Here is a 27,873-nt window from a genome sequence, read left to right as displayed (position 1 = left end):
CACGGGCAGGCAAAAGCTGCCTTTATTGAGATTAACAGAATCTTATCAATCTGATTGTGCTGTCTTTTGTTCTCCTTAGAGTTCAGTTAATTGGGGAGGCTTCTGTCTGGGTTGCTTCCAAAGGTTATCTGGCTGTTTCTTGGCTTAAAAAATGCTTTAGCCCTTTTGAAGATTATCTTCCTTAGTCTCTACAGTTGTTGACTCAGCTTTTAAGCTGAATCTGGGCTGCTGTACTTATTGTTGATGATCCTTCCTCCCTTCCTTGCTTCCTTGCTTGCTTCCTTCCTTTCTTCCTTCCTTCCTTCCTTCCTTCCTTCCTTCCTTCCTTCCTTCCTTCCTCCCTCCCTCCCTCCCTCCCTCCCTCCCTCCCTCCCTCCCTTCTCTTCACTTTCTCCTTCCTTCCTTCCTTCCTTCCTTCCTTCCTTCCTTCCTTCCTTCCTTCCTTCCTTCCTTCCTTCCTTCCTTCCCCTTTTTGTTTGCATTAGTTTTTATTTTCCTCTTTTTTAAAAAAAAACACTTTAATAAAAATTATATATAAAAACAGGAACTCCTTTCCATTTCCACAGAAATTAGGAGAGAACTAACAGGAGTAAGACGTGGCTAGTTTGACAAGTGGCACCTGGGTTAGAAAAATGGAAAACCTGTGCGTTCCAGTCCCTCTTTAGGCATGAAAACTGACTGGGTGACTTTGGGCCATTCTCTCTTGCAGGGTTGTTGTTTCTATGTAAGATAGGAAGAGGAGATGATGCCTATATTTGCTGCCTTGAGTTATTTGTAAAAATGGTAAAAAGCTGGGATATAAAGAAAATAAGATACAATTGGCTTTCCTACACGTTGCAGTGAGTTTGCCAGTGAGGCTCCTTCCTGTGCTATTGTTCTGGAGGTCGCATTTTCTTTCTTTTCTCTCTAAAGACCCCTTTTCTCTTCCTGCAGTCCACGAAGGCACCCTGGTCCACGCCATTTCCATGCTTGCGCTCTGGTGCGGGCGCTTCCTCACCGAAGTCCCCCAGACGCTGGTGGAATGGTTCAAGAAAGCCTTCAGCCTTAAGGCCTGCACTTCTGCAGTCAGGCACGCCTACCTCCAGTGTATGCTGGCTTCCTTCAAAGGTAACAAACTGGGGTGGACCCTCTTTGGGAAGCCAGGTAGGGTCTTTTGGAGGCGGAGAGGGAGAGAGGAGGCTGTTGGCCTAAATCAGGGGTCTTCCAACTTGGCCCTTTTATGACTTGTGGATTTCAACTCCCAGAATTCCTCAGCCAGCCTCCATTTTGTTTGTTAGATTTAAGACAGGCGTCTTCAAACTGGGCCCTTTGATGACTTGTGGACTTCAGCTCCCAGAATTCCTCAGCCAGGCACGTGTGCCTGGCTGAGGAATTCTGGGAGTTGAAGTCCAGAAGTCATCAAAGGGCCCAGTTTGAAGACTCCTGGTCTAAATGGACCATGGGCCAGCATCACGGAAGTCCTCTTCGTTAAGTTCTAAAGTTGGAAGGCGGTGTTGGGACTACAGCTAGTCCACAATGAAACCTACAATTTCCATTGCTAAGCAAGACAGCGGTTAAGTCATGTTTGCCCCACTTTACAACCTCTCCAGCCTGTCAGATCCGTTCTTTTTTTCCCGAACGGGAGAAAACACACCAACCAGAATATTTTTTTATTTTCTGCTTCTGCAGGCAACGTCCTCCTTCAGGGGGCAGAGCTGCTGCCGTTACTGGTCCAGACCGTGGAGAAAGCAGGAGCTCAGAGCACCCAGATCCCTCTGGTAACGGAAGGCGTCGCTGCAGCTTTGCTCATCTGTCGACTTTCGGTAGCCGATGCACAGATTGGTAAGATGGCCCTGCTGTGAAACTGAAGCCGCTCTTGGCTGTTTTCAGCCAAGTTCCATTTTTCTTTAGGCTAATGAATTGTTGGGCATGATTCTATTGAGTTGCTTGGGTAATTGGCCCCACTCTCTCCCCTCTTCTGTGCCACATCCCGTAATCTTTGGATATTTTTTTTTCACTTTAAAGATTTGTCATACCACCCAACTCACAAAAATGCAACACCAGGTGGCAGTCAGCCATAAAACAAATCAGAATTGTCTCGGCAATAACAGGCCCCAATAATAAGAGGGGGAAAAAATTACCTAATTGAGGCATAATCTTGTATTCCCCCTCCTCCCAGGATAAGCTCACCTAGTATCTGGTCCACCCTGATGCAGAATTGTGATAACGTAATTTCCTCTTCTCTCACATTTTATCTCTCCCCGTGATATTCGCTGATTATTAAAACTTGTTTCTGGTGGCTAACGGCAGTTAAGGCTGACCAGATTCGTCCTTCCTGGAGGAGTTAAAATCTGTTTCTGGTTAAAAATGTCGCTTTCTCTCAGCCCAACCAATTTCACGTGGTTGCCGTTGTGGGGAAAACAGGAAGAAAAAGATATGTGGATTATGTTCGCCCCCTTGAGTTCTTGATTAAAAATGATAAAGGTGGGATACCAGTGAAAGAAAGAAATAAGCTGATTTGCCTTACAGTACAGTGTGAACTGCTGGCTTGGAGTGAAGTTGTAATTTCCTCTTTTTTTTTTTTTATCCCGCACTTGTCAGAAAACAAACTGAACAGCTTCTGGCAGCTTATTTTGGATGAGAAAAAACAGATTTTTACTTCTGAGAAGTTCCTGCAGTCTGCTTCAGAGGAAGGTGAGAAGGAGTAGGAATAAGAGTAGAGTAGAGTAGAATAGGGATAGGAATAAGAATAATAAAAATGTTCTTTATTGACCAAGTGCGATTGGACATACAAGGAATTTGTCTCTGGTGCATAAGTTCTCACTGATGCACTGATGATGTTACCTAGTTTGGATAATAAAACGTCTGCAAGACAGCAAGCAGGCTCAGAGAGCACCAAGCACCCCATAACTGTTCACAGTCTGGAGGGGGTGCAACCAATTTCCACCTACTATAGGTCTGTTTTTTCCCCTCCCTGCAGTGATGTGTACAGTTCTGCAGCTGACCGAACGGCTTCTCTTAGATCACGAATATCGGCTACCTGGAACTAAAATCCAGTAAGTGTATGTTACTGTGGTTTTGTTGCTGACCCTGTCAGGATCAAACTCCAGGCTGTAGGCAGAGTTTGCCTCCCATCCTGCGCTTTAACCTATGAGCCAGCGGGCTCTTTTGTTGTCAACTACTATCCTTCACTTCCTGTTTGTCCCCTCATATTTTGATCTGGCTGTCTTCTCCCTTCCAGGCAGTATTACAAAGCCTTGACTGCTGTCCTTCTCAGCCGGTCCTGGAGCGTCCGGAGGCTTGCTCAGCAGACTGTGAGGAAACTTTTATCTTTGCCAAGAGGATTCAAGTTAGCTTGTGGGCTCTTAGAAGAGCTAAAAGCGGTTCTCATTTCACACAAGGTAAAACATCCCGGACTTGGTCGCTAACTTCAGAGCTGGTTGCTGCTTGCAACAGTCTGAAAATTAGGATGCGGAGCAAGCCAGATTCCTGAGAGTGGTTTTGGGGAATCGGCAGCATCTTTTCCCCAGCAGGTTCTTTCCAGATGTTTTGGGACTGCGTAGGAATTCTGAGATTTCAGTCCCAACATATCTGATCGTTTTATTAGATCAATAACCTGTCGGAGGGGAATAAAATCTGAAGTAAGAATCCGTTCAGATGAATTGTCCAGTTACTATTCTGCCTTTGTTAGGTGCTCCCCCCTGAGGCCTTGGTCACCGAGTCTGGAGAGCTGTCGGAACAGGGCAAAACATACATCCCTCCGCGTATCCTCCAGGAAGCCTTGTGCGTCATCGCGTGCGGGCCGGGGATGGAAGGAGAACCGGAGGAGAAAGAAAAACTGGTCTTGGAAATGCTGCTCGTGAGCAGCCATCCTTCTTTAGGTGAGCAGAGGGGGAAGTTGTACCTGGGTGTGCGAAAGAAGGGCGTTGGGTGGGCTTTGGGGGAGCTCCTGGCCTCGGTTTCTCCCTCTTAGTAGCAGGACAACCTGGCCTTTGGCCTGCCCTCCTGATCAAGATGAAGCTGGACCCGGTTGACTTCATCACCAGGCATCTCGAAAAAATCTTTGACCGCATCATGACCCAGAGCCCAATGAATCAGGTGACCTGGGGGGGGAGGGAATGTGATGAAACGGAATGAGGAAATGAATCCCCAGGAGGGAGGGGGGTGGATTCCAGAGGAGGAAGAGGCAACTCAGCCCAGATATCAGGTGTGAAAGAAAGAGGGTGAAGACAGCTCTTCCTCAAGAGTTCCCAGAGCATCCTGTAGATGCGGAGCCTTCAGTCTGGCAAGAGTCTGTCTCTGGGAGTGAAACGATAAAGAACTCAGCTTGGAAGAATTAAGTCCAAATCTTGCTTGATTTAGAGGCCTGACAGGGAATGGCTTGCAACAACGATCACACTTCTGGGTCTGGAAACCCAGAACTCAGTGTGATTGCAGTTGTGGCTTCTCTGCTGTAACTAGTAAATCCAGGACGCACGTTGCAGATGTCGGATGTTGTGAATTTAATTCTTAGTGAGAGGAAACCTAAGGCCAGCCTTCTTCTCTCTTTTCCCTCTTGTAGTCCTCTCTGAACGCGGTCGGCTTGCTCTCCGTCCTTCTGCCTGCAAAAGTCCTCCCTCAGCTGATCAGCACCATTTCTGCCTCCCTGGAAAATCCGGCCTTGTGTCTCGTCACCCAGGAAGAATTTGCAATCATGAAAGTGCCGGAAGGGGAGCTCTATGACAAGTCCATCTTGCACAGGTCAATAAGCTTCTTCAAACTAAATCCAATATTACACCCTCCAATACATCCTCTCTTCTTCCGGTAATGGACATTTTCCCACACTGAGCAAATACAATTCTTGCTGTTGTTAGTAAATATACAGTTGCAAATCAGCATGTATTACATCTTTCTAATAGTGTCAATAATAATAGTTTAGAATATCTTTTTCTAACCAAAAAGTACCTTAATTACATTTGCACTCAATGTTCATTTATTCAGTCCACCTCCTCCCCTCTTTTTAGTGCCCAGCAGGATAGCCTGAAAAAGGCCAACATGAAGAGGGAGAACAAGGCCTACTCTTTCAAGGAGCAGATCATCGAACTGGAACTGAAGGAGGTAATGGTCTGGTCAGCTGACCGGGAAGAGATAAGTGGCCAAGGGCGTGTGAATCCGGATTGATCCGGACATTCCTTGCCAACAAGGCCTTGCCTCCCTCTTGATGCACAAAATGACCGTCCATTGCAGGAGATTAAGAAGAAGAAAGGGATCAAGGAAGAGATTCAGCTCACCAGTAAACAGAAGGAGATGTTGACGGCCCAGCTGGAGAAGGAATCTCAGATGAGGAAGCAACTGAAAGAGGTAATTCAGACTTGGCCTGAGTCCTTTCACACACACACCCCTTTTTTTTATGGAACACTCAAGAAAATCTGCGCCATGGGAAGGAGTGGAATGGAGAAAAAAAGAGTAACTTGTAGGGTACAAATAGTCCTGGCAGAAATTCTCTGAGGAGGAGAAATTGCAATCTCATTGGAGGTCTGTGGAGATTCTCAGTCATCCAGGTTAGGGTTGTCTCAAAGATGCTTTTTTAAAAGGCAACTGGACTGTTTTTTTTTTCCGCTGAGGAAGAAAAAGACATTTTGCTTCTCCAAGAAGCTTCATCGGGTCATCCATCTCCTCCACCACCACCTCCTCCTCTTCCTCTCCAGTTGCCTTTCGAAGAAAAAAGCGCCTTTGAGACAGTCTTGTTAGGTTCCTCTGACATGGATAAATCTGGTAGTATCTTCAGCCAACTCTGAAGTTGAGGAACTCGGTTGGTGGGCCTCCTTGAAAACGATGCCAGCCAGATCCTGGGTTCATTCTTACCTTTCTGGCTAAGCTGTGGATAATTGAACCAGTCATAAAGGCCTGGTTCACATCTTAAGCCCTGACAAACCAGCAGAGTAGAGTTAACGCCATACCATCAGACAGACCCAAAGCCACCCCCGTCGATGACTGCGTTGATTTAGATGGTCAACTCTGTGCTGTTCTCTTGTAGCTGGACACTGAATTGGAATCCACGCTGGGCCTTTTTGATGCCGTTCTGAAGAGGAACCCTCCCAGCCTCTCCCAGTACATCCCTGCCCTGGTCAGCTGCTTCCTACCTCTGCTCAAGTCCCCCCTGGCTGCTCCAAGGATTAAGGCCCCGTTCCTTTCTTTGGTGTCGTGTGTGATGCCGGATCACTTGAAGACCTTTGGTATGTGTTGTTTTGCAAACTGTTGCAATAAATCAGGAAACAAGACCGTTCAAGTGACTATATAATGCTTTTTACAGGAATCTGAACTACTAACACTCAAAGCAAATTGGTGGTAGAATAGGAGTCAGTGAAATTCAAAGAAGGCTAGGCTTAGATCTGTTGTGGGCACTCAGGGACTCGAGACTGATGATGCGTTTGACTCCTCCTTCGGGCTTTGCCTGCTTATCTCCAAGATCAGATTTTATTTCATGCTAAGTTTAAACAAGAATCTGAACTACTAACTCTGTGATCCTGTATTCTGTAAATAGCATTGTTTGGTGAGATTCCACCCCCCTTTCAACATGTCCTTCCCTTCCCTTCCTTTTGTCTTTCAGGGACCGTCGCGAGTCACGTGACTTTGCGGATGATGAAGCCCGAATGCGATTTGGACGAATCCTGGTGCCAGGAAGACTTGCCCACAGCTGTGAACAGAGTTATTAGTTTGCTGCACAAGCACACCGTGCCTACCCGGATAGCCAAGGGAGAGGAGGGTGAGACCCTTTGATTACCTTCTCCACATAACCATTCTCGCAGAGGTCGTCCTCAACTTGCAACCGTTTGCTTAGTGACCGTTTGAATTTACAGCAGCACTGAAAAAAAGTGGCTTAACGACTGCAGCACCCCCATGTTCACATAACAAAGTGCTTCCTTCCCTTTTTGTTTTCTCGTCCTTCCGCTGCCTGCTGCAGGTCCCGTGCCGTTATCAGCCCCAGCCTTTGCTTTGGTCTTCCCTCTCCTGAAGATGGTGCTGCTGGAGACCCCCAAGGACAGCGAAGAGAAGGAAGAGCTGATGGTGAAAGTTTTGCAGATCATCACTGTCCATGCTCAGCTGCGCTCAGCTGCCAACAATGAGGACTGGCTGGTGGACGAGGTGAATCTCCTTTGATTTCTTTTCCAAGTGATTTCCCACCAATACGGGAGATGTAAAATTGGTCGCGGTCATCTGACCTGCTTAACCACCTTATGACATAATTCTCAGTTTAGTTATGATTGTAAGTCCAGGATTACCAGTGCTCCCGATTTTTATTTCTTGGTCTCTTTTCTCCCTGTTACCACTTCCTCCTTCTCCTCCTCCTCCTCCCTCACTTTGTTCCTTAAACTCTTCTGGAGAACTTGCCGTTCGTGACCTTTGTGTCGATCTCCGAAAAGGATTATATTCCATTGCTTTCAAAGTCGGATTCTTTTCCCCTTGAATTGACTTAGCTATTTTTTTAAAAAATGGGAAGTCCTTTGAGTTACAAGCACTTGTTAAGTGGCCGTCCAGACTTAACAAGGGCACTGGAAAAAAAGGACTTATGACCTTTTTTTTCACCCTTACGACCGTCGCAGCATCCCCCTGGTCACGTGATCAAAATTCAGAAGCTTGGCAACTGACTCCTATTTATGACGATTGCGGGATCACACGGTGGCCCCCTTTTGCAACCATCCAACAAGCAAAGTCAGTGGGGACGCTGGATTCACTTAACCGTGTGACTAGCTTAACCACTGCACTGATTCGCTTAACGGGGGCAAGGATGGCTGTTAAAATGGGGCAAGGCTCATTTCACAACCGTCTCGTTTAGCCACGGAAATTTTGTGCTTGATTGTGGCCGTAAGTCGAGGACTCCCTAGAGTTATCTTCGCAGCTCAATAGCAAGCCAACTCTTCTCCTTTTGTTTTATGTGGCGCCTGACCAGAACGGTCCCGAGTTACTTCCTCGTACAGACATGCTGCTGCTCCTGACTAAAGTTATTGGGACAGGATCGCCGCGGGTGCAGGTGAGTGGATCCCCCCATCCCTCCCCGGATCAGAGAAGGGGGGGGGAGATTGCAAACCCTCAAAGTTTGGGTGCTGTTGGGGTGTTCCCGGCCTAATGAAAGCTCTCCTTCTCACTCAGGTTTTGGGTTCGGTGGCGCTGACCGCCTTGTGCGCCAGCAGCAGCGGAGAAGACGGCTGCGCTTACGCAGAACAGGAGGAAATAAATGTCTTGCTCCAGGCTCTTCAGTCGCCCTGCATGAACGTTCGAGATGCAGCTCTGCGGGTCAGTTGGAATCTCTCGGGCCGGGTTGGAGGTTCAGGGATGGGAGCGGAACCTCTTCTTGGCCAACCAAATAAGGCGGAGTGTTGTGCTTGGCTTTTGAATCAGGGGCGAAAAACTGCATCTGATTTAATTTCATTTAAATTTGCCAATTGCCCATAACTTGTAACTTATGATTAATGATTGTAACTATGATTTATGCTGTTTATATCTACACTGTGAGTTTATATGTACACTGTGGGACAAATCCTTATGTGTCCAATCACACTTGGCCAATATAGAATTCTATCCCATCCCCCCATCCCTTCCTATCCTCTATATTCTATATTCTATTCTAATTCAGTTCTATTCTTTATTCTATTCAATTCTTTATTCTATTCTAAATTCTATTTTCTAGTTCTATTCTATATTCTAATTCAATTCAATTCAATTCTTTTTCTATTCTATTCTATTCTATTCTGTTGTATTGTATTGTATTCTATTATTAGTTCTAAATTCTATTCTGTTGTATTGTATTGTATTGTATTCTATTATTAGTTCTAAATTCTATTCTGTTCTAATTCTGTTCCTATTCTATTCTATTATTATTTTCTATTCTCCATTCCTATTCCTAAATTTGGATGCTTGGCAATTGACTCACATTTATGACGGTTGCAGTGTCCCAGGGTCACGGGATCCCCTTTTTGCAGACCTTCTGACAAGTCAGGTCAACAAGGGAAAGCCATATCCACTTCACAGCCGTGTTACTAATTTAGCAACTGCAACAGAGCAACTTTACTGATTTTTACAAACGTGTCAAGAAAAGTCGTAGAACGGGGTGAAAAACTCACTTAACTAATTTCTCACTTTGCAACATAAATTCTGGGTTCAATTGTGGCTGTGGGTTGAGGACTAGCTGTATGGAGAAAAAAAAAACAACAGGGCTCCAACTCAGAATAATTCTGCTCGCAACGCCCTTTTCTTTCATTGTAGGGTCTGATGGAGCTGCAGATGGTCTTGCCCACCCCAGACAGCGATGAGAGGAATGGGATGAACCTTCTGCGCCGACTCTGGGTGGTGAAATTTGACAGGGAAGAAGAAATCCGCCTGCTGGCAGAGAGGTAGCGAAGGAGGAAACCATAACCCCATAATCCTAGTTATATCCCCATTTTCTAGACCAGGGGTAGGCATCCTTGGCTCTTTGATGACTCGTGGACTTCAACTCCCAGAATTCCTGAGCCAGCCATGCTGAGGGGAAAGGGAGAGGTTTCCAAGCTGAGCCATGCTGGCTCAGGAATTCTGGGAGTTGAAGTCCACGAGTCATGAAGGGGCCAAAGTTTCCCTCATGCAGGTTCAGGAATTCTGGGAATTGAAGTTCACAGGTCATAAAAGAGTCAAGGTTGCCTATCCCTGGTCTAGACCAAAAACAAAATCTCTTGGGCTAAAATCTACTTAGGGTTGTTGGCTATCTCCTCGCCAAAAGAGGAAACGACAGTGTTTTCCCCAAAATAAGACCGGGTTTTATATTAATTTTTGCTCCAAAAGACGCATTAGGGCTTATTTTCTGGTTAGAGCTTATACTCGGGGGGGGGGGGAATACAGTACTAAATATGTTTGTCTGGCTGATGATTTTAACTGTGGCTTATTTTGGGGGGTGGGGCTTCTATTATGAGCGTCCTGACAAAATCATGTGAGGGCTTATTTTTCCAGTTGGGTCTTTTTGGGGGGGAAACATGGTACGACAGGAAACAATCCAGGTTTCCTGGTAAGAGAACTGGAATTTTACAACCCGAATGTTTTATTCAAAACAAACACGCACGTCTGGGTCTCTCTGACTTTGCCTTTCTGATCTGCGGTGGCTGTTGTGGGGAAGGGCAGAGCCCGAGCGCTTCAGCCTTTCACCCTAGAGATCTTTCTGGAAGGTGATGACCCTCCAATCTACCTGTCGCCTAGGCTGTGGACATCGATGGCTTTAGAGTTGCAGTCGGACATCTGCTCCATCCTCATCAACGATGTCATCCACCACGAGCAGGCAGTGCGCCAGGCGGGAGCGGAAGCCCTTTCCAAGGGGGTTGAACAGTACCGAAGCCAGACAAGGGATGTCATGGCCAAACTGATGGAGATTTATCAAGAGAAGCTCTACGTAAGCCCCGTTGGACGGAAGCATGAGCGTGGTTGATCCATCCATATGTCCATATGTTACCGACAGAATATTTGTAGCTCTGAACTGGGAGGTCCTTGATGCTCTCTGAGCTTGGGGGGTTTCCACGCAGACGTTCCATTACCCAATTAGCTAACATCATCAGTGTTAGAAGGGAATGGGGTTTGCAGACAGGAGCAAGGAGGATTGGGATCCTTGATGCTCTCTGAGCTTGTGGTTTTCTTGCAGACCTCTCATTATCAAACTAGATAATGTCATCCGTGCATCAGAGCATTCTTGCTAGTTCCTAACAGTAACCCACAGCCTAATCAAGGAATCCCATTGAAGAAATGCAACATTTACTGACTCCATGGTGGTGGGACAAGGGTTGTCATCAGATGCTTGTTGTTCTTCCTCAGAGACCCCCACCAGTTTTGGATGCTCTGGGACGGGTGATCTTGGACTCTCCACCTGACCAATGGGAGGCCAGGTAGGACCACTTACCCTTCTGATCCTTTCTCCCAAAATAAGAAACTTCAGGGTTTTTTCTTCTCAAGGCAAGGTGGTAGAAACTGAGGGTCAGTATCTCCAGATGTTTTAATGCAACTCATGCCATTCTCGACCTGCTGGTTGGGCTTTAAGGGAGAATAAATGTCCATGCGATTGAAGGTTCCTTACATTGGCAAAAATAACGGCTCCATGATGACCACTAAAGATGAAATTCTCTCTGCAGGTGTGGCATTGCTTTGGCCTTGAATAAACTTTCTCAGCACCTGGAAAGTTCCCAGGTGAAGCCTCTTTTCCAGTTCTTTGTCCCGGATGCCCTCAACGACCGTCACCCCGAAGTCCGAAAGTGCATGCTGGACGCTGCCCTCTCAGCCCTTAATACTCACGGCAAGGTAGGTTAACCATCATCCAAAATCCTAAGCCTGTGAAGCTTGGAACTGTTGATGGTACAGAGCTGCCATTTGGCAACCATTAACATTTGAGAGAAAGGTTGGCAGCTTTCTCAGAGAATCAGCCAAAGACTGGACAATTGGGTCATTTTTTTCAGTTAAATCCAATTATGGGGTCCTGGGTGCTCTCTGAGCTTGGTTTTCTTGCTGATGTTCCAATACTGCCACACGGATAATGTTACCTAGTTTGGTAATGAATGATTTGGTTTCCCAAGTTACATTTTCCAGCTGTTTTCCCTAGTCACTCACTTCCTCTGGCTCCTGTTTTTTTTTCAGGAGAGCGTCAACTCCTTGCTGCCAGTGTTTGAGGAGTTCCTTAAGAATGCCCCCAACGATGCCAGCTACGACGCTGTTCGGCAGAGTGTCGTCATTCTCATGGGGTCACTGGCCAAACATTTGGACAAAAGCGATCCGAAAGTAAAACCAATCGTGGCCAAGCTGATAGCAGCACTCTCAACGCCATCCCAACAGGTGAGCCGTCCTTGGCTGAGAGATGTCAGCATCCTGGCTTTAGAAACACCTACTAACACAGTGACAGGGAGCTACCTGGCTTAAGAACTCACAAGACCATGCAGATATTTCCTCCCTTTCTATCACCTACCTTCCTTCCTTCCTTCCTTCCTTCCTTCCCTCCCTCCCTCCCTCCCTCCCTCCCTCCTGCATCCTTTCTTGGAGAATATTACATTGTAAAAGCAGCATTAATCTAATCATGATACTATCTGAATTATATTTAGACAAAGAAATAAATTTCACATGAAAAAACAACCGAAAAAGAAGAAACTTCTTTCTCTTTCCCCTTCCCTCAAATCAACTCCTGTCCAAAAGCATTGGCTTTGAATTGTGCTTAGACCTGAATGTTTGTGGTTGTCTACAGAAGGTTGATGCTTTTTTAACCTTGGCAACCACGGCTGTCTCCCCATTTGTTCCACCCTCTCCTCCTTTATTGCTTTATGTTGCATCTATGCTCCTTGTCCCCACTGATCAGGGGACAAGTCAGACGGTTTAATAATGGTAGAGAAGACTTTAGGGTAAAAAAATATGGCTGCTTTTGAGGAGGTCACATTTCCCCTAAAAGATGGAGTGCATTTTGGGGGGAGCCTAGAATTTCCGAAGCCACCAGTTCCTTTCCAGTGCCTGAGACCTGTAGTTCTCTTGGAGCAGAAGTCCTTCCCCCTCCTCTTTTGAAAGCAGCTTCCCCCCCCCCCAAAGGGGATGCTCTCTAGTCTAGAAGGAAAGAATGAACATCGGCTTTCCTTCCCAGAATGAGCAGCCGCGATCTGGTGGGGGCTTTTGCAGGTTCAGGAGTCCGTGGCCAGCTGCTTACCCCCTCTTGTGCCGGCCATCAAAGACGACGCCGGCGGGATGATCCAGAAACTGCTGCAACTTCTGCTGGAATCCGACAAGTACGCAGAGCGGAAAGGAGCTGCTTACGGGCTGGCCGGTCTGGTGAAGGGGCTGGGAATCCTTTCTCTGAAGCAGCAGGAAATGATGGCCAAGCTGACCGACGCGATCCAGGACAAGAAGAATTTCCGCCGGCGGGAAGGTGAGTCGAAGAATCCCCGCCCTTCCTCTCTCAGCTGCTTGAGGGCCTCCCGTCTTCCAGCTAGGGCCCTCCTCTGCTCAGTTCTGGCAGGGCGTAGAATCCTAGGGCTGGAAAGGGACCTGGGAGGTCTTCTAGTCTAACCCCCTGCTCAAGGCAGGAGTTTTTTTTATCACTTTCCATCCATTGCTTCATCTTCTGTCCTCAGGTGCTTTGGAGAATAGGTTGACCCCCACCCCCTCTTCCCTGCAACAGCCCCTCTGATATTGGAAGACTGGGTTTCCTGTACTGGGTCCTGATGTATCCCCAAAAGGCTTCTTGACTGACGTGCTATTAAGGCAACTGTTTCTGTTCTCTTTCCAGGGGCTTTATTCGCCTTTGAGATGCTGTGCATCATGCTGGGGAAGCTGTTTGAGCCCTACGTGGTTCACGTACTGCCCCACTTGCTGCTCTGCTTCGGGGACGGGAACCAGTACGTCAGGGAGGTGAGTCTTTCTCGGCTGGCAGTGCTGGAGAAGCAGGGAGCGTGGCTCCTGCAGAATCTTGGCTGGTTCTGCTCAGATACCAGAGGTTCTGTTAAGTCCTCGGCTGCTTGGATGGAGGTGACCATGTTGAGTAAACCCAGCCATGGTGCTTCACAAACCATGTCTGGATCAAGCCAGCAGTGGTTCGCTCTGAAGGTAAACCAAAGACTAGCATGTGACTGGAGTCCTATCACAGATGGCATTCTGATCAAAAGGCTGTGCCCAAGTTTGTTACGGGCTTAGTGCACTGTGAAAATCCCACCATGCTAGTCTGTTGGCTGTGGATTGTTCTATAACACGAACCCTAAGCAATTGTAGTTTATCCAACAAACCGTGTTTAAAATAACACATGGCTGGATGTGATGTACAATTCCACCTGATTTGAATAGGTTCCGCTTCAATAGAGCTGTGCTTTCCCTTGAATCTTGAAGTTGAGGCAGATTTTGATTTGTGGGGTCCTTGGTGCTCTCTGAGCTTGGCGGTTTTCTTGCAGACGTTTCATGACCCAACTAGGTAACATCACCAGTTCTAGAAGGGAGGGGGGTTGGCTCTTATATCTATATACCAATGGCCTGCCCTGTCAGTGTTAGTGGGATCGTTTTGGTGTTTCCTTGATTAGATTGTGGTTTATTGTTAGCTTACTGTTAGCTCTTGATTCTCCCCCCCCCCCATGTCTTTTTCCACAAGGCTGCAGATGATTGTGCCAAGGCTGTGATGAGCAACTTAAGTGCCCACGGGGTCAAGCTGGTGTTGCCCTCTTTGTTAGCTGCTCTTGAGGAGGATTCATGGAGAACCAAAGCTGGTAAGAATTTGTGCCTGGCCTTTTTTTAAAAAAAATATTGTTGTAGATACGCTACTGGCATCTCAGGCTTCCGCTCCGTATTCAAGATAGACAGTGAACAATATTTATATGTTACTTATATGTAAGAATGTAGATCTATGCATATGTTGTATATAGTGTGTTTTAAGCGTGTGCTGTGTTATGTGTACACTTTGAGAGGAAGCAACTAAATTTCATTTTTAATGGGTGCCGTTGTGCTCACAGGGAAAAATAACAATAAAGGTTATTGAATCATTAGTAAAAGAGTCGCTTTTACAAGCAAGCAAAAAGCCGGCACTTTAGAAACATCTCTATATATGGCTCTTCACGGAAAGCAAATATACAGCAGTGGCCAAAATTGTGGAAACCTTTTTGGGAAAAGCATACAGTAGAAATGCCACCTTTGGTTACATTTCCACCCATTTTTCTTCTCATTTCTTTATAACTGTAGCCTTGTTCACTTAATAATGCTATTCTACATCGCTTTCTGGGCAACCAGTCAACTGTCATAAATATGAGTCGGTGACCAGGCCTCTGAATTTTGAGCCCTGGACCGTGGGGATGCTGCAACGGTCATAAGTGTGAAAAATGGCCGTAAGTCCCTTTTTTCTGTCACTAAACCAGGGGTCTTCAAACTTGGCAACTTTAAGAATTCTGGGAGTTGAAGTCCACCAGTCTTAAAGTTGCCAAGTTTGAAGAGCCCTGCGCTAAACAAACTCTGGTGAGTTGAGGATGCCTTTCCCTGCAGGATAGGGCTATGGATTGGGTTTTGCCCCAGCTCCGGAAAATGGTGGGGTCCTATTCTCTTCTCATGCGCTCCCCAGGCTCAGTGGAGTTGCTGGGAGCCATGGCTTACTGCGCTCCCAAGCAGCTGTCTTCTTGCTTGCCAAACATCGTGCCGAAGCTGACGGAGGTGCTGACGGATTCTCACGTGAAGGTCCAGAAGGCTGGGCAACAGGCGTTGAGGCAGATCGGCTCGGTGATCAGGAACCCGGAGATTTTGGGTAAGAAGTTCTGGGGGCTCTGCGTGTGTCAGCTTGGGGCATTTATTTTTCCCCCTTCTGGGAGCGTTACACCTTTGGCTTGCGTTGAATGGATCAGAGTTCCACAACTGAGGAATAGAATATTAATAGAAATAATGAATAGAACAGAATAGAATAGAATAGAACAGAACAGAACAGAATAGAATAGAATAAACAGAGTTGGAAGGGACCTTGGAGGTCTTCTAGTCCAACCCCCCACTCAGGCAGGAAACCTTATACCATTTCAGACAAGTGGTTGTCCAATCTTTTCTTAAAAACTTCCAGTGTTGGAGCATTCACAAAGTCTGGAGGTAAGTTGTTCCACTGATTAATTGTTCTAACCCTCCAGGATGTTTTGTCCGTTACGCAAAATGACCGATAAAACATTCTAGTCCAGTTAGTCCTCGACTTAACGACCACACTTAACACATTTCTTGGCAACAGAAATTTCGGGCTCCTTTGTGGACGTAAGTCCAGAACTACCTTTATCTCACCAGCATCACGAGAGGCTTCGAGCTTAGTTGGATGTCTTCACAATTGTGTGTCTTTCCTTTCTTCCTCCTCCACTAAACAGCCATCGCTCCCGTCCTGTTGGACGCCTTGACCGATCCGTCCCGAAAGACCCAGAAGTGCTTGCAGACTTTGCTGGACACCAAATTTGTCCACTTCATCGATGCTCCTTCCTTGGCTCTCATCATGCCTATTGTCCAGAGGGCTTTTCAGGACCGCTCGACAGACACCCGGAAAATGGCCGCCCAGATCATCGGGAATATGTACTCCTTGACGGACCAGAAGGTACGTTGGCCAGGAGGAAGTAAAGAGGACGGTATCAGGCGCAAAGGACTGGGATCAAACACACTTCAAATTCCCTCTACTTCCAGTGGGAATTGGAGACCCTCCCCCAGCTCATTTCTTGCCTTCTGTGTCTCTCTCTCAGGATCTGGCTCCTTACCTGCCTAGCGTCACTCCCGGATTGAAAACGTCTCTTCTGGACCCTGTGCCTGAGGTCAGTTGGCCCTCCACTTCTTTGCAGAGTTCCACAACCTTTCCAGCTTTGAGGAATGGGAACGGGGAGGACACGGCTCGCTCAAGTGGCCAACAAGCGCGCTTGCATGCACAACTCCATTTGCACGAGCAGGGTGCGCACGCGCCTGCCATTCCTGTGAACAGAGAGCCCGCTGATTCTCAAGCGAGGATGTGCGCTCACTTGCCAGCTGTTTTCACAGCCCAATTACAGACCCCTAGTGGGCTTTGGCCCGCAGGTTGGGGACCCCCATTGTAGACCGTCTGTGTCTCCTCTTTGTCCAGTTGCTGTAGCTTTTCTTTGGACCCCCCCCCCCAGGTGCGGACCGTATCAGCAAAGGCGCTGGGTGCTATGGTGAAAGGCATGGGCGAGTCTTGCTTTGAAGACTTACTGCCCTGGCTGATGGAAACCTTGACCTACGAGCAGAGTTCGGTGGATCGGTCAGGTGCTGCCCAAGGTAAGGGGGGGGGTTGCGAGGTTTCAGGGGGGGGGCTCAGTTCATAGCTTGGTACGCAAATGCTACAGGCCCTCATTTTGTTCATGAAATAATATTAATAATAATAATGATGATGATGATGATGTTGGAAGAGACCTTGGAGGTCATCAGGCAGGAAACCCTATGCCATTTCTGACAAATGACTGTCCAGCTGATTCATATTTATGACAGTTGCAATGTCCTGGGGAGTCACGTGATCCTCTTTTGTGACCTGACAAGCAAAGTCAATGGGGAAGACAGACTTGCTTAACAACCTTGAAAACCCCTTTTACTGACTTATCAACGGCAGTGATTTCGTTTAATAACTGCGACAAGAAAGGTGGTCAGTGATTTCGTTTAATAACTGCGACAAGAAAGGTGGTCAAACGGGGCAAAAAACTCACTTAACAAATGGGGGCTCCGTTGTGGTCGTACATATAGAGGATTCCCCGCCATTTAAAGTGTAGGCATGGAGAAAAAATTTGTACAAAAAAAGATGGCAAAATTTAGTGGGGGCACATGGCGATCCGCTTTACGACTGTGTAACCAAATTGTGGGCTCAGTGACAGTCGTAAGTCGAGGACTCTCTGCATGCTAAAGCCCGAGCGTTACAGTTGTCGATTTGTTGGTTATAAGGATGGGTTTTTTTTGTTGTTCTAGGTTTGGCTGAGGTTATGGCTGGTTTGGGAGTAGAGAAGCTGGAGAAACTGATGCCAGACATCGTGGCTACGGCGAGCAAAGTGGACATCGCTCCCCACGTTCGGGACGGTTATATTATGATGTTCAACTACCTGCCTATCACCTTTGGCGAAAAGTTCACCCCTTACGTTGGGCCCATTATACCTTGCATCCTTAAGGTGAGACCTTGGAGCAGATCCTGAAATTGGGGAGAAAAGGTTGGATTGATCCCCCCCTAAAAGAGATCAGCTTGAGATTGGGAATGGCTAGAGGTAGCTTTCTGGGACCAGTTTGGTCTAGTGGGTAGAAAGTGGGAGACTGTAAGTTCTAGTCTTGCCTTAGCCATGAAAGGGAAGCTGGGTGACTTTGGACCAATCATCAGCAGACGGCGACTTCTAGGCATGAAAAGCCGGCTGGGTGACTTCAGGCCAGGGATTTCATCCATTCCCCGCTCGTCTAGGTGCAACACCGGAGCAGAAAAAATTGTGTATGTTACCGGTGATTTGTGATCCTTTCAGGCCTTGGCAGATGAGAATGAGTTCGTGCGGGACACGGCTCTCCGTGCAGGGCAGAGAATCATAAGCATGTATGCAGAGACTGCTATCGCGTTGCTCCTTCCTCAACTGGAACAAGGCCTCTTCGATGACCTTTGGAGAATCAGGTATGACCTAGCCTGCCTTCCTTCCTTCCTTCCTTCCTTCCTTCCTTCCTTCCTTCCTTCCTTCCTTCCTTCCTTCCTTCCTTCCTTCCTTCCTTCCTTCCTTCCTACCTACCTACCTACCTACCTACCTACCTACCTACCTACCTACCTACCTACCTACCTATCTCTCCTTCCAGTTTCAGATGTGGTCCTAAACTGAGGACTGCCCGTATGCAACCTGAAAAAAAAAAAGGCCACAATCTCTTTAGCTCAGTGTAAACCCCGGTTACCCTGCCTTTTCCTTCAGTCTGTGTTTTTGTGTTTTGGAAAACAGGTACAGCTCAGTTCAGCTGCTGGGGGATCTTCTCTTCCACATTTCAGGAGTTTCTGGGAAAATGACAACTGAGACGGCCTCAGAGGATGATAATTTTGGAACAGCCCAGTCTAACAAAGTAAGTTAAAGTAGGGATCCCCAACTGTGAGCTGCAGCTCATGACCGGGCCATGGCCTGTTCACAACCAGGCCAAGTGAGGGGGCAGGCTGACGCACACGTGCATGTGTGTGCAATTTAACTTGCACAAGTCGAGCTGCCTGCACATGGCACGGGTGTGCTGGCCCGCTGCTCACACAGCCTGGTTCCCCTTTCTCCCCCCTCCCCAGCTGGCCCACCAAGCCTCCAAGGTTGGGGAGCGCTGAGTTCAAGAGTCTGCTGTAGTGGATAGCCAAAATCAATTCAGTGCAATAAAACAAACAGGCACTTTCTCTGACTGGCCGTTTCTCCTCTCGAGTCAGCCTAGCTAGCAAAATTACCAGGATTTGGAGATCTAATTAAATCTCCTGCAGTTTATCATCTTAAACCAGGAGAGATCCATTGAACCAGAGGGGATGATTTCCCTGGAGAAGCGTGCTTCCTTCCTCTGGAGGCATCCGTTTGCGTCTTGTGGCGGAAGTTCCTAAGGAGGACTAATACAGGACATGCATTTTGCTGCCTTTCCTTTTTTAAAACGTCTTTTCCTTGAGCTTTCTGAGCTCACCTAAATAACTCTGATACAATTAATGGAACTAAAAGAGTTCTAAATGTCTTATCTAAATGGCCTTTTCAAAACAAAAGGATGCTTGGTTTTGGTGTGTGTGTGTGTGTGGGGGGGAAATAACGGCTTTTACCTTTCTAATTTCCACATGTTTTTTTTTAAATTGTAATTTCCAGGCAATCATCAACGCACTTGGGGTAGGACGAAGGAACAGAGTTCTGGCTGGGCTTTACATGGGCCGTTCCGATACCCAGCTGGCTGTTCGCCAGGCATCCCTGCACGTTTGGAAAATTGTGGTTTCCAACACCCCACGCACCCTACGTGAGATTCTGCCAACCCTTTTTGGCCTCCTGTTGGGGTTCCTGGCCAGCACCTGTGCGGACAAGAGAACAGTTAAGTCTTTGGGCCGTCCGGTTGATTCCTGCTCGATGTTTGAAATGCTCTTTCATCTCTGAACAGCAATCGCTGTCTTTGTTCCTACTTGCTTTGGGGCATCCGGAATCTCCCCATGTAAGACTCTGTCCAGGTGGTCCTCAATTTACGACCTCAGTTGACAGCTCAAATGTTCCACTGCTAAGTGAGATGAGGGCTCAGTGACTTTTGCCCCATTTTACCACCTTGCTTGCCACAGGTGTTAGTAACGACGGTTGTTAAGAGAATCTGACTTCCCCATTGAGTGGGCTTCTCAGAAAAGGGGATCGCACGATCCCGAGGACTTTGCCACCGTCATAAATATGAGTCCTAAATCTCTTTTTTCGCTGCCGTTGTAACTTGCAACGGTCACCAAATGAAAGATTGTAAGTTGAGGACTTCTGTACGGGCTCAAGGGTTGATTTGAGGCAGTGATCTCTGCCGCTTTTTGCCTGTAAAGCTGCGATCCTGAATAAGTTCCTTTTGGGTAAAACCAGCAGCACAGAACTGGATACAGTGATCACATTGTTGATGATGATGATGGCGTGGCAAATCGCCAGTCAAATATTGGATTTTGTTGACTCGGTTGCCTCACCTGTATCTTTTGGCGGCAGATTGCGGCACGGACGCTGGGGGATCTCGTCCGAAAGCTGGGGGAGAAGATCCTTCCGGAGATCATCCCCATTTTGGAAGAGGGTCTAAGATCCGAAAAAAGTGACAAGCGCCAGGGAGTCTGTATTGGCCTGAGTGAAATCATGAAGTCCACCAGCCGGGATGCAGTAAGTGAATTTTTCTGCTAATATTCCTAGGAGTTATTAAAGGTTGGTGTACATTTCCTTCCTTCCTTCCTTCCTTCCTTCCTTCCTTCCTTCCTTCCTTCCTTCCTTCCTTCCTTCCTTCCTTCCTTCCTTCCTTCCTTCCTTCCTTCCTTCCTCCCTCCCTCCCTCCCTCCCTCCCTCCCTCCCTCCCTCCCTCCTTTCCTTTCTCTCCAGTTAAAAATGAATATCGAGGTACCACTGTAGTTTATTGCAGGAAGGCGTTCTTCTGTTATTTTAAGCGAAGGAGCTTAAACCTGTCTCTGTCCTGCACAATTTGTTTCGGCGAGTCCTCCTTTGCATCTGCTCTGAAAACATTTCCTATTTCTCGTGTCAGGTGCTGTGTTTTTCCGAATCTCTTCTTCCCACCGTCCGGAAGGCTCTGTGTGACCCTCTGGAAGAAGTGCGAGAAGCAGCCGCCAAAACATTTGAACAGCTGCACTCGACAATTGGATACCAGGCCCTTGAAGACATCCTTCCTTTCCTGCTAAAGCAGCTGGTAGGGATGTTGAAATCTCGCCACTCCCCCCCCCGGTGTTTCTCGGAACCTCCTGGGTTGAATGTAAACATGGCACAACTCACCTCTGCTGCCTCTTTGATGGTTGGCTTGAAGGGGCACCTGTTAAGACAAAGACGCTGGCTTTTTATTGGGTGAAGAAACCTGCCGTCTGTTCCAGCGGGTAGGATTGAATTGGGACCCCAGCCATATCTGCTGAGCCTTGGGTTTCATGGACGGTAGAATAGCAGAGTTGGAAGGGACCTTGGAGGTCTTCTAGTCCAACCACCTGCTCAAGCAGTACACCCGATACACCCTTTCAGACAAATTGGCTTTCCAGTCTTTTCTTGAGAACCTCCAGTGTTGGAGCAGCCAGAACCTCCGGAGTCAATCCGTTCCACTGACTGATTGTTCTGACTGTCAGGAAATTTCTCCTTCGTTCTAGGTTGTATCTCGACCTCGATAAGTTTCCATCCGTTACTCCTTGTTGTGCCTTCTGGGCTTTGGAGGAGAATTAACCCTGTCTGTCCCTGCTCTTCTCTTCCTCTAGGACTGTGAAGAAACCTCAGAGTTCGCCCTGGATGGTCTAAAGCAGGTTATGGCAGTGAAAAGTCGAGTTGTGTTGCCCTACTTGGTGCCAAAGGTACCATCTCTTCTTTCGGTTCTGTTCCTGTTCCTCTTCTGCTTCTTCTGTGCTTAAATCTAACTTCAAACTGCCAGAATGAAGCTACCTCTTTGGCTTTCTCGTTGGCCAAAAATAAGTCATTACCAGTCCATGTTTCTGGTAATAGCTGACATACCAGCAGATGGGCTGGACTGTGCATATCTCCACATTCACACAGCATTCTCCACTTGAGCGTATTGGTTTTACATTTAGGCCCTCCAACCCTCAACTATTCAAGTAGTATAAGTGAGGTCAGATCCTTCAGCCAGATCCTCCTTTAATGTTACTCCTTGCTCGACGGTCTCCTTCCTCCATCTTTTAATTCAAATTTGTTCTTGTGTATCCTCAAGAATTTTGTTCTTGAGATAGATAGATGGAGAGAGAGAGAGAGAGAGAGAGAGAGAGAGAGAGAGAACAGACGTGCTGGTTTTTCCCCCTTTCTTTAATATTAACTGTAAATCTCTTTCCTTGTTTCCATTAGCTCATTTCTCCTCCCGTCAACACCAGAGTCCTGGCCTTCCTGTCCACTGTGGCTGGTGATGCTCTCACCCGTCACTTGGGTGTCATTCTTCCTGCCATGATGTCAGCCCTCAAGGAGAGGCTTGGCACAAACGATGAACAGCAGGCAAGTTTGTTTCTCCCTGAACGTCTCATCCCACGAATCTTGGTTTAGCCCTTCCTCTCCCCAAAGCCACCTCATTTCTTGTCTCTAGCCAGAGGTGACAGTTCATCTTCTACATGCCCACCCATTCCGGCCAGCCCATCTTGGGGGGTTTTTTGGGCCCTTACCTCTGTCATCTTCACCCAACGAGGCCTTCCGAATGTCCTTGGCTATGGTTCCTGGAGCTTTCCTTCCTGCCTCCTCAGCTCGGCCCTTGAGTCATCCTCCTGTCTGAGCCCTGGGGGCACAAGTAGTTAAAGCGCAGTATTGCAGACAAACTCTGCCCACAGCCTGCAGTTCGACCAAATGGTTGTAAGTCCTTGACTACCTGTATAAAACCGAGAGGTATAGAAAAGTAGTAAAAGGGCCAGATTGCCTTCTCCACTAGGTGTTTTAAAGTTGTAGTTTGGCCTTGTTCTGTCCATTGTCTATTAAGCAGCGTCGATGAATCTCAGCCTTAAGAGAACATTTGTTTGATTTCAAGCTGATCTCCTATAAGAGCCCAAAGCACGATAAAGGCCGGAGAGTCTCGGAAAAGTTTCTGACACAACCGCAAATATTTCTCACAGGAGATGCTGAATTGCCAGGCTGTAATCCTGTCAGTAGAGGATGAGGCTGGGCAGAGGATTATCATTGAGGATCTCTTAGACACAACTCGCAGCGCCGAAGTCGGGATGCGCCAAGCGGCGGCGGTCATCCTCAACATCTACTGCTCCAAGACCAAGGCGGACTACACAGCCCATCTGCGCAACCTGGTCTCGGGCCTTATCCGCCTCTTTAACGACACCAATTCCGTGGTTCTGAACGAAAGCTGGGATGCGCTGAACGCCATCAGCAAGGTAGGAGTTGGAAGTGGTCCTGGTTCTCTTTTAAGAAGAGATTGGACCACCATTTGTCTGAAATGGTACAGGGTCTCCTGCCTGAGCGAGGGGGGGTTGGACTAGATGACCTCCAAACTCCCTTCCAGCTCTGTGGTTCTGTTATTCTGTCATTGATGGATGCTTCCTCATGCGATGGAATTCTGGTTCCTTTCCTAGAAATTAGATGCTGGCAGCCAGCTGGCCCTCATAGAAGACCTCCACAGGGATATTCGTATCGTTGGCAACGATGCCGCCGGAGAACACGTGCCTGGATTCTGCATTCCCAAGAAGGTAACAGCAGGGGGCAGACAAGGCTCTGAGCATCATCATTGTGGGGATGGTCACCCTGTTTGATGGCTGCAGCATGAACAATTTGGACCATCCCCAGGAGGGACCTTCTCTTCCCGTAGCACATTTGTCCCCAATATATCCTAAAGGTGCTTTTTTTCCCCCTAAAAGGCAACTGGGCTTTCTTGTTGTTTTTTTTCCCCTTGAAAACGTTTCACTTCTCATCCAAGAAGCTTCTTCAGCTCTAACTTGTTCTTGGGTAATGTTTTTAAAGAAGAAAGTCCAGTTGCCTTTTTTGGAAAAGGCACCTTTGGGACAGCCATGATCTGGATGACATTTATCCCCAACTTGGAAACTTGGGACGGTAACGCTACTACAGACTCCAAATTCCTTCGTTTAAACCAGATAGAAAATTTGAGAATTGAAGCCTTAGTTTTGAAGTGGTTGTCCTGGAAGAATTTTCAGTGGTTTTGTGTCTCTCCTGTAATGGAAGATCAGCCGTTGAAGTCCTCATACCATCTCCTGTAAACAACAGGATTGCTGTATCATTAATGCCGAAGGGAGAAGTGGGGTTGCAGAAAGGAGGAAGAGGAGGAGGAGAAGGAGGAAGACTGTGGGGTCCTTAGTGCTCTCTGAACTTGATTGTTTTCCTGCAGGCGTTTCATAGCCCAACTAGGTAACATCATCAGCACTCATTGGGTGATGAATCATCTGTAAGAAAGCAACCAAGCTGCATCATAATTAAACTTGGCAGTTGGATAGAAAGGAAGGTGAATCCCACCTGTCTCTCCACTGACCACCTGTCTGCCTTGACTCCTCCCACCCAGGGCGTGACCTCCATCCTGCCTATGCTGCGGGAGGGGGTCCTGACCGGCAACTCAGACCAGAAGGAAGAGGCGGCCAAAGCTTTGGGGCTGGTTATTAAGCTGACCTCCGCCGAAGCTCTGAAACCATCTGTGGTCAGCATTACTGGGCCCCTGATCCGGATCTTGGGAGACCGTTTCAGCTGGAACGTCAAGGTGGCTTTGCTGGAAACCTTAAGTCTTCTCTTGGCCAAGGTAAGCAAGGAAACGCTGGGAACAAAATCCGGGAAGAGCTTGGGTGAGGACCCCATGGTGTGGGCTTTAAAAAAGAATGTGCCAAGAAAGCTTGCCCAATAAAAAATTCTGGGAGTTGAAGTCCACGGGTCTTCAAATGGCCAAGCTTGCACATCCCTTGCTTTAAAGCAGGGGTCTTCAAACTTGGCTCTTTTATGACTTGTGGACTTCACCTCCCAGAATTCCTCAGCCAGTGACCCCCGGGACACTGCAATCCCTGTCGTAAATATGAGTCAGTGGCCAAGCGTCCGAATTTTGATCACGTGATCATGGAGAGGCTGCAACAGTCATAAGCGTAAAAAAAAAAAAAAGTCATAAGTCACCTGTTGTAACTAAAGGAACGGTTGTAAGTCAGGGACCACCTGTACTTGCATTGATGTGTGTCATGTGTCACCCTGATAGGTGGGCATCGCTCTGAAACCGTTCCTGCCTCAGCTTCAAACCACCTTCACCAAAGCCTTGCAAGATCCCAACCGGGTGGTCCGCTTAAAAGCCGCCGACGCCCTGGGGAAGCTGATTGCTATTCACGCCAAGGTGGATCCTCTCTTTACCGAATTGCTGAACGGCATTCGCACCAGCGAAGACTCTAGCATCAGGCAAGTGACTGAGCGGGCCCAGGGGGGGCTGATGCCGCCTCCTTCTCCTCTTTCCTCCATGGGTTTCATTCTGGAAAGTGCATTTTAGAAGAGGGTAGAATAACAAGAGTTGGAAGGGACTTTGGAGGTCTTCTAGTCCAACCCCTGCTCAGGCAGGAGGCCCTGTACAGTTTGAAGCAAGTGGCTGTCCAGTCTCTTCTTTAAAAAGTCCAGTGGTGAAACACCAACAATTTTTGAAGGCAAAGCTACTGGTTAATTGTTCTGTCAGGAAATTCCTCCTTAGTTCTAGGCTGCTTCTTTCCTTGATGAGTTTCCACCCGTTGCTTTTTGTCCTGCCTTCAGGGGCTTTGAAGGATAGCTTGACTCCCTCTTCTTTGGGGCAGACCCTGAGATATTGGAGCGCTGCTATCCTGTCACCCCTCGTTCTTCTCTTTATTAAACTAGACATACCCAACTCCTAAACTCCTGCTTTCTACCCTGGTGCCTTAACCACTAGAAAGATTTATACAGGTGCCTCTGACTGACTGACTGACTGACAGCCACAACATTGGGATTAGAATTTCCGTTGCTAAGCAAGGCCATTTTTAAATGAATCGCCCCCAATTTCACTGCCTTTTTTTTTTTTTTTTGGCCTGGATGTTAAGCACTCATTAAGCGAATCCAGCTTCCCTCATTGACTTTGCCGGCTGGGAAGGTTGCAAACGGCGATTAAATGGCGACCTGGGGATTTTGCAATTCTCATAAATAACAGTACAACGCAAGAGGTGCTTCTATTGCTCGTTCCCTTGTTTTTAACTCCTGCTGACTTTTCTGCTTTCTCTCTCCTTCTTGGGGCTTTTCAGGGACACCATGCTTCAAGCTTTGCGGTTTGTAACCCAGGGGGCAGGAGCCAAAGTGGATGCTCCTGTTCGGAAGAGCATCATCACCGTCCTTCTCAGCATGCTGGGCCACGAAGAGGTATCCACGCTTGGTGGAAGCTTATGGGTTGCAACCCTCACCAGATGATAGATGGATGGATAGATAGATAGATGGATGGATGGATGGATGGATGGATGGATGGATGGATAGATAGATAGATAGATAGATAGATAGATGATTGATTGATTGATTTCTTTATTGGCCAAATACACAAGGAATTTGTCTCCTGTGCAGAAGATCTCAGTGTACATACAAGCAAGTTTTCACCGCCGTATTTCTGGCTTGTGTGGTATACAGATCCTCAGTGGAAGGCAGACTGGTTGCAACTGTTTTTTTCTGCAGCCCTAACTATCATTCATAATTCCATATTTTATATTTATATAAAATTTATCTCGGAAAGCTTACATTATAAAGAAATCAGGGGTGAAAATTTTTCTGGCTGGTAACCTTTGTTGTGAATGGAAACATTCTCTTTGCTTTTTTTTCCTTGCCAGGATGCGACTCGCATGGCCTCAGCGGGTTGCTTGGCCGAAATGTGTGCGTTTCTGACAGACGAGGAACTCGGCGGCGTCCTCCAGAATCATCTTCTTGGTGGGCTTTGGGGGGGAAATTCCCCAGAGGGGCTGAAGGGACATTATTTTCTGTCACGATGGGTCGTCCTCAACTTAATGACCACAATGTGACCAAGAAGTGCAGTTATTTAGTGAACTGCACCCCTCTTTACAAGCTTCTTTGCTCTAGTTGTTCAGTGAATCCCAGTAGTGGCATAAATCAAGCTATTGTTGAGCAGATCCAGCTTGCCCCATTGACTTTGCTCGTCAGAAGCCATCTGGGTCACAATTCCCCGTCGTAAATGCGCACCGGTTGCCAAGTGCCAAATTGCACAATTTAGAATAGAATAGAAATGGAAATAGAAATAGGCTGGGATGAGGGACCATCTTTTTTTCGTCCCACAGCGGACGTCTCTGGCATCGACTGGATGGTGAGGCACGGACGCAGTCTGGCCCTCTCGGTGGCTGTGAACACGGCGGCCAGCAGGCTGTGTGCCCCCAAGTATTCGAACAGCGTCCACGAGATGATCTTCAGCAACACGGTCGCTGACCGGGTAAATCTCTCCATCTGGGATTTTGGCTTCTGCTTTCTTCTGCTTTTGAACACTGCATCCCAATCTCCTGCATTTTCTGGAGGCCCAAGACTTTTGCCCAGGAGTATATTTACTGTTGATTTTTGCAATAGTGTTGCCTGATCTTGGATTCTGCTGGAGTCTGATGGCTTTTTGCTTCTCCGCTGATTTCTCTGGCTGCAGATCCCCATTGCTATTGCCGGCATCCGAGGAATGGGCTTCCTCATGAAGCATCACATAGAAACCAACGGAGGGAACTTGCCCCCGAAGCTCTCCAACCTCTTCATCAAGGTAAGGTGGCAGCCCCTTGATGGGCTGGCTTGAATTCAGATGTCTCTACACCCCGATTCTCTTGAAACGGGATTGTGTGTGTGTGTGTGTGGACTCGATGACCTTCAAGGTCCCTTCCAACTCTTGTTGTTCTAAATATTTTATTAAGGAGCATGGTGCCCCCTCTTCCTTTTCAACTGACTCAGAATCACTTACGCCGCCCTTCCTCTTAGATAAAGAATTAGGATTAGACGTTCTGATATTGATCAATAGATGGTCCTTGACTTAGCGGTCACAATGGGGTCCCCAAATTTTCACGGCTTTCCCCTTTGCTTGTCTCAGTGTCTTCAGAATCCATCCAGCGACATCAAACTGATTGCAGAGAAGATGATTTGGTGGGCCAACAAAGCCCCTCTCCCCTCCTTGGACCCTCCTGTGGCCAAGCCCATCCTCAAGGCGCTTCTGGACAACACGAAAGATAAGAACACCAGCGTCAGGGCTTACAGTGACCAGGCCATTGTCAACCTCCTGAAGATGCGAGAAGGCGAGGAGATGCTTCAGGTAATGGCCTGCCTTAGGTGACCGGGGGGGGGAT

General features: G+C 47.5%; 1 protein-coding gene across 1 annotated transcript in view; it reads left to right on the top strand.

Annotated features, from left to right (window-relative positions):
• GCN1 (GCN1 activator of EIF2AK4) overlaps nt 1–27,873 on the top strand; it is a 38,405-nt gene that overhangs the window by 9,492 nt on the left and 1,040 nt on the right. The window contains exons 14-57 of the mRNA XM_039332666.1: nt 934–1,107; nt 1,669–1,821; nt 2,581–2,673; nt 2,960–3,035; nt 3,221–3,380; nt 3,671–3,860; nt 3,953–4,077; nt 4,541–4,719; nt 4,983–5,076; nt 5,206–5,319; nt 5,996–6,194; nt 6,569–6,724; nt 6,923–7,104; nt 7,910–7,990; nt 8,110–8,253; nt 9,223–9,350; nt 10,183–10,372; nt 10,789–10,859; nt 11,103–11,268; nt 11,602–11,796; nt 12,622–12,868; nt 13,229–13,350; nt 14,077–14,191; nt 15,034–15,213; nt 15,806–16,026; nt 16,169–16,237; nt 16,574–16,712; nt 17,391–17,587; nt 17,927–18,069; nt 18,383–18,500; nt 19,256–19,471; nt 20,105–20,269; nt 20,643–20,804; nt 21,352–21,444; nt 21,947–22,090; nt 22,696–22,965; nt 23,164–23,277; nt 24,102–24,332; nt 24,774–24,967; nt 25,810–25,924; nt 26,380–26,476; nt 26,842–26,990; nt 27,192–27,299; nt 27,621–27,839. Coding sequence (XP_039188600.1) covers nt 934–1,107; nt 1,669–1,821; nt 2,581–2,673; nt 2,960–3,035; nt 3,221–3,380; nt 3,671–3,860; nt 3,953–4,077; nt 4,541–4,719; nt 4,983–5,076; nt 5,206–5,319; nt 5,996–6,194; nt 6,569–6,724; nt 6,923–7,104; nt 7,910–7,990; nt 8,110–8,253; nt 9,223–9,350; nt 10,183–10,372; nt 10,789–10,859; nt 11,103–11,268; nt 11,602–11,796; nt 12,622–12,868; nt 13,229–13,350; nt 14,077–14,191; nt 15,034–15,213; nt 15,806–16,026; nt 16,169–16,237; nt 16,574–16,712; nt 17,391–17,587; nt 17,927–18,069; nt 18,383–18,500; nt 19,256–19,471; nt 20,105–20,269; nt 20,643–20,804; nt 21,352–21,444; nt 21,947–22,090; nt 22,696–22,965; nt 23,164–23,277; nt 24,102–24,332; nt 24,774–24,967; nt 25,810–25,924; nt 26,380–26,476; nt 26,842–26,990; nt 27,192–27,299; nt 27,621–27,839 — 6,698 coding nt within the window. The remainder of the gene's footprint in view (nt 1–933; nt 1,108–1,668; nt 1,822–2,580; nt 2,674–2,959; nt 3,036–3,220; nt 3,381–3,670; nt 3,861–3,952; nt 4,078–4,540; nt 4,720–4,982; nt 5,077–5,205; nt 5,320–5,995; nt 6,195–6,568; nt 6,725–6,922; nt 7,105–7,909; nt 7,991–8,109; nt 8,254–9,222; nt 9,351–10,182; nt 10,373–10,788; nt 10,860–11,102; nt 11,269–11,601; nt 11,797–12,621; nt 12,869–13,228; nt 13,351–14,076; nt 14,192–15,033; nt 15,214–15,805; nt 16,027–16,168; nt 16,238–16,573; nt 16,713–17,390; nt 17,588–17,926; nt 18,070–18,382; nt 18,501–19,255; nt 19,472–20,104; nt 20,270–20,642; nt 20,805–21,351; nt 21,445–21,946; nt 22,091–22,695; nt 22,966–23,163; nt 23,278–24,101; nt 24,333–24,773; nt 24,968–25,809; nt 25,925–26,379; nt 26,477–26,841; nt 26,991–27,191; nt 27,300–27,620; nt 27,840–27,873) is intronic.

Source organism: Crotalus tigris, unplaced genomic scaffold (genome assembly GCF_016545835.1).
Source record: "Crotalus tigris isolate CLP2741 ecotype Arizona unplaced genomic scaffold, ASM1654583v1 scf7180000024461.5605484, whole genome shotgun sequence".
Lineage (NCBI taxonomy): Eukaryota > Metazoa > Chordata > Lepidosauria > Squamata > Viperidae > Crotalus > Crotalus tigris.
Note: the sequence above shows the minus strand (reverse complement) of the source record. Positions and strands in the feature narration are given on the sequence as shown.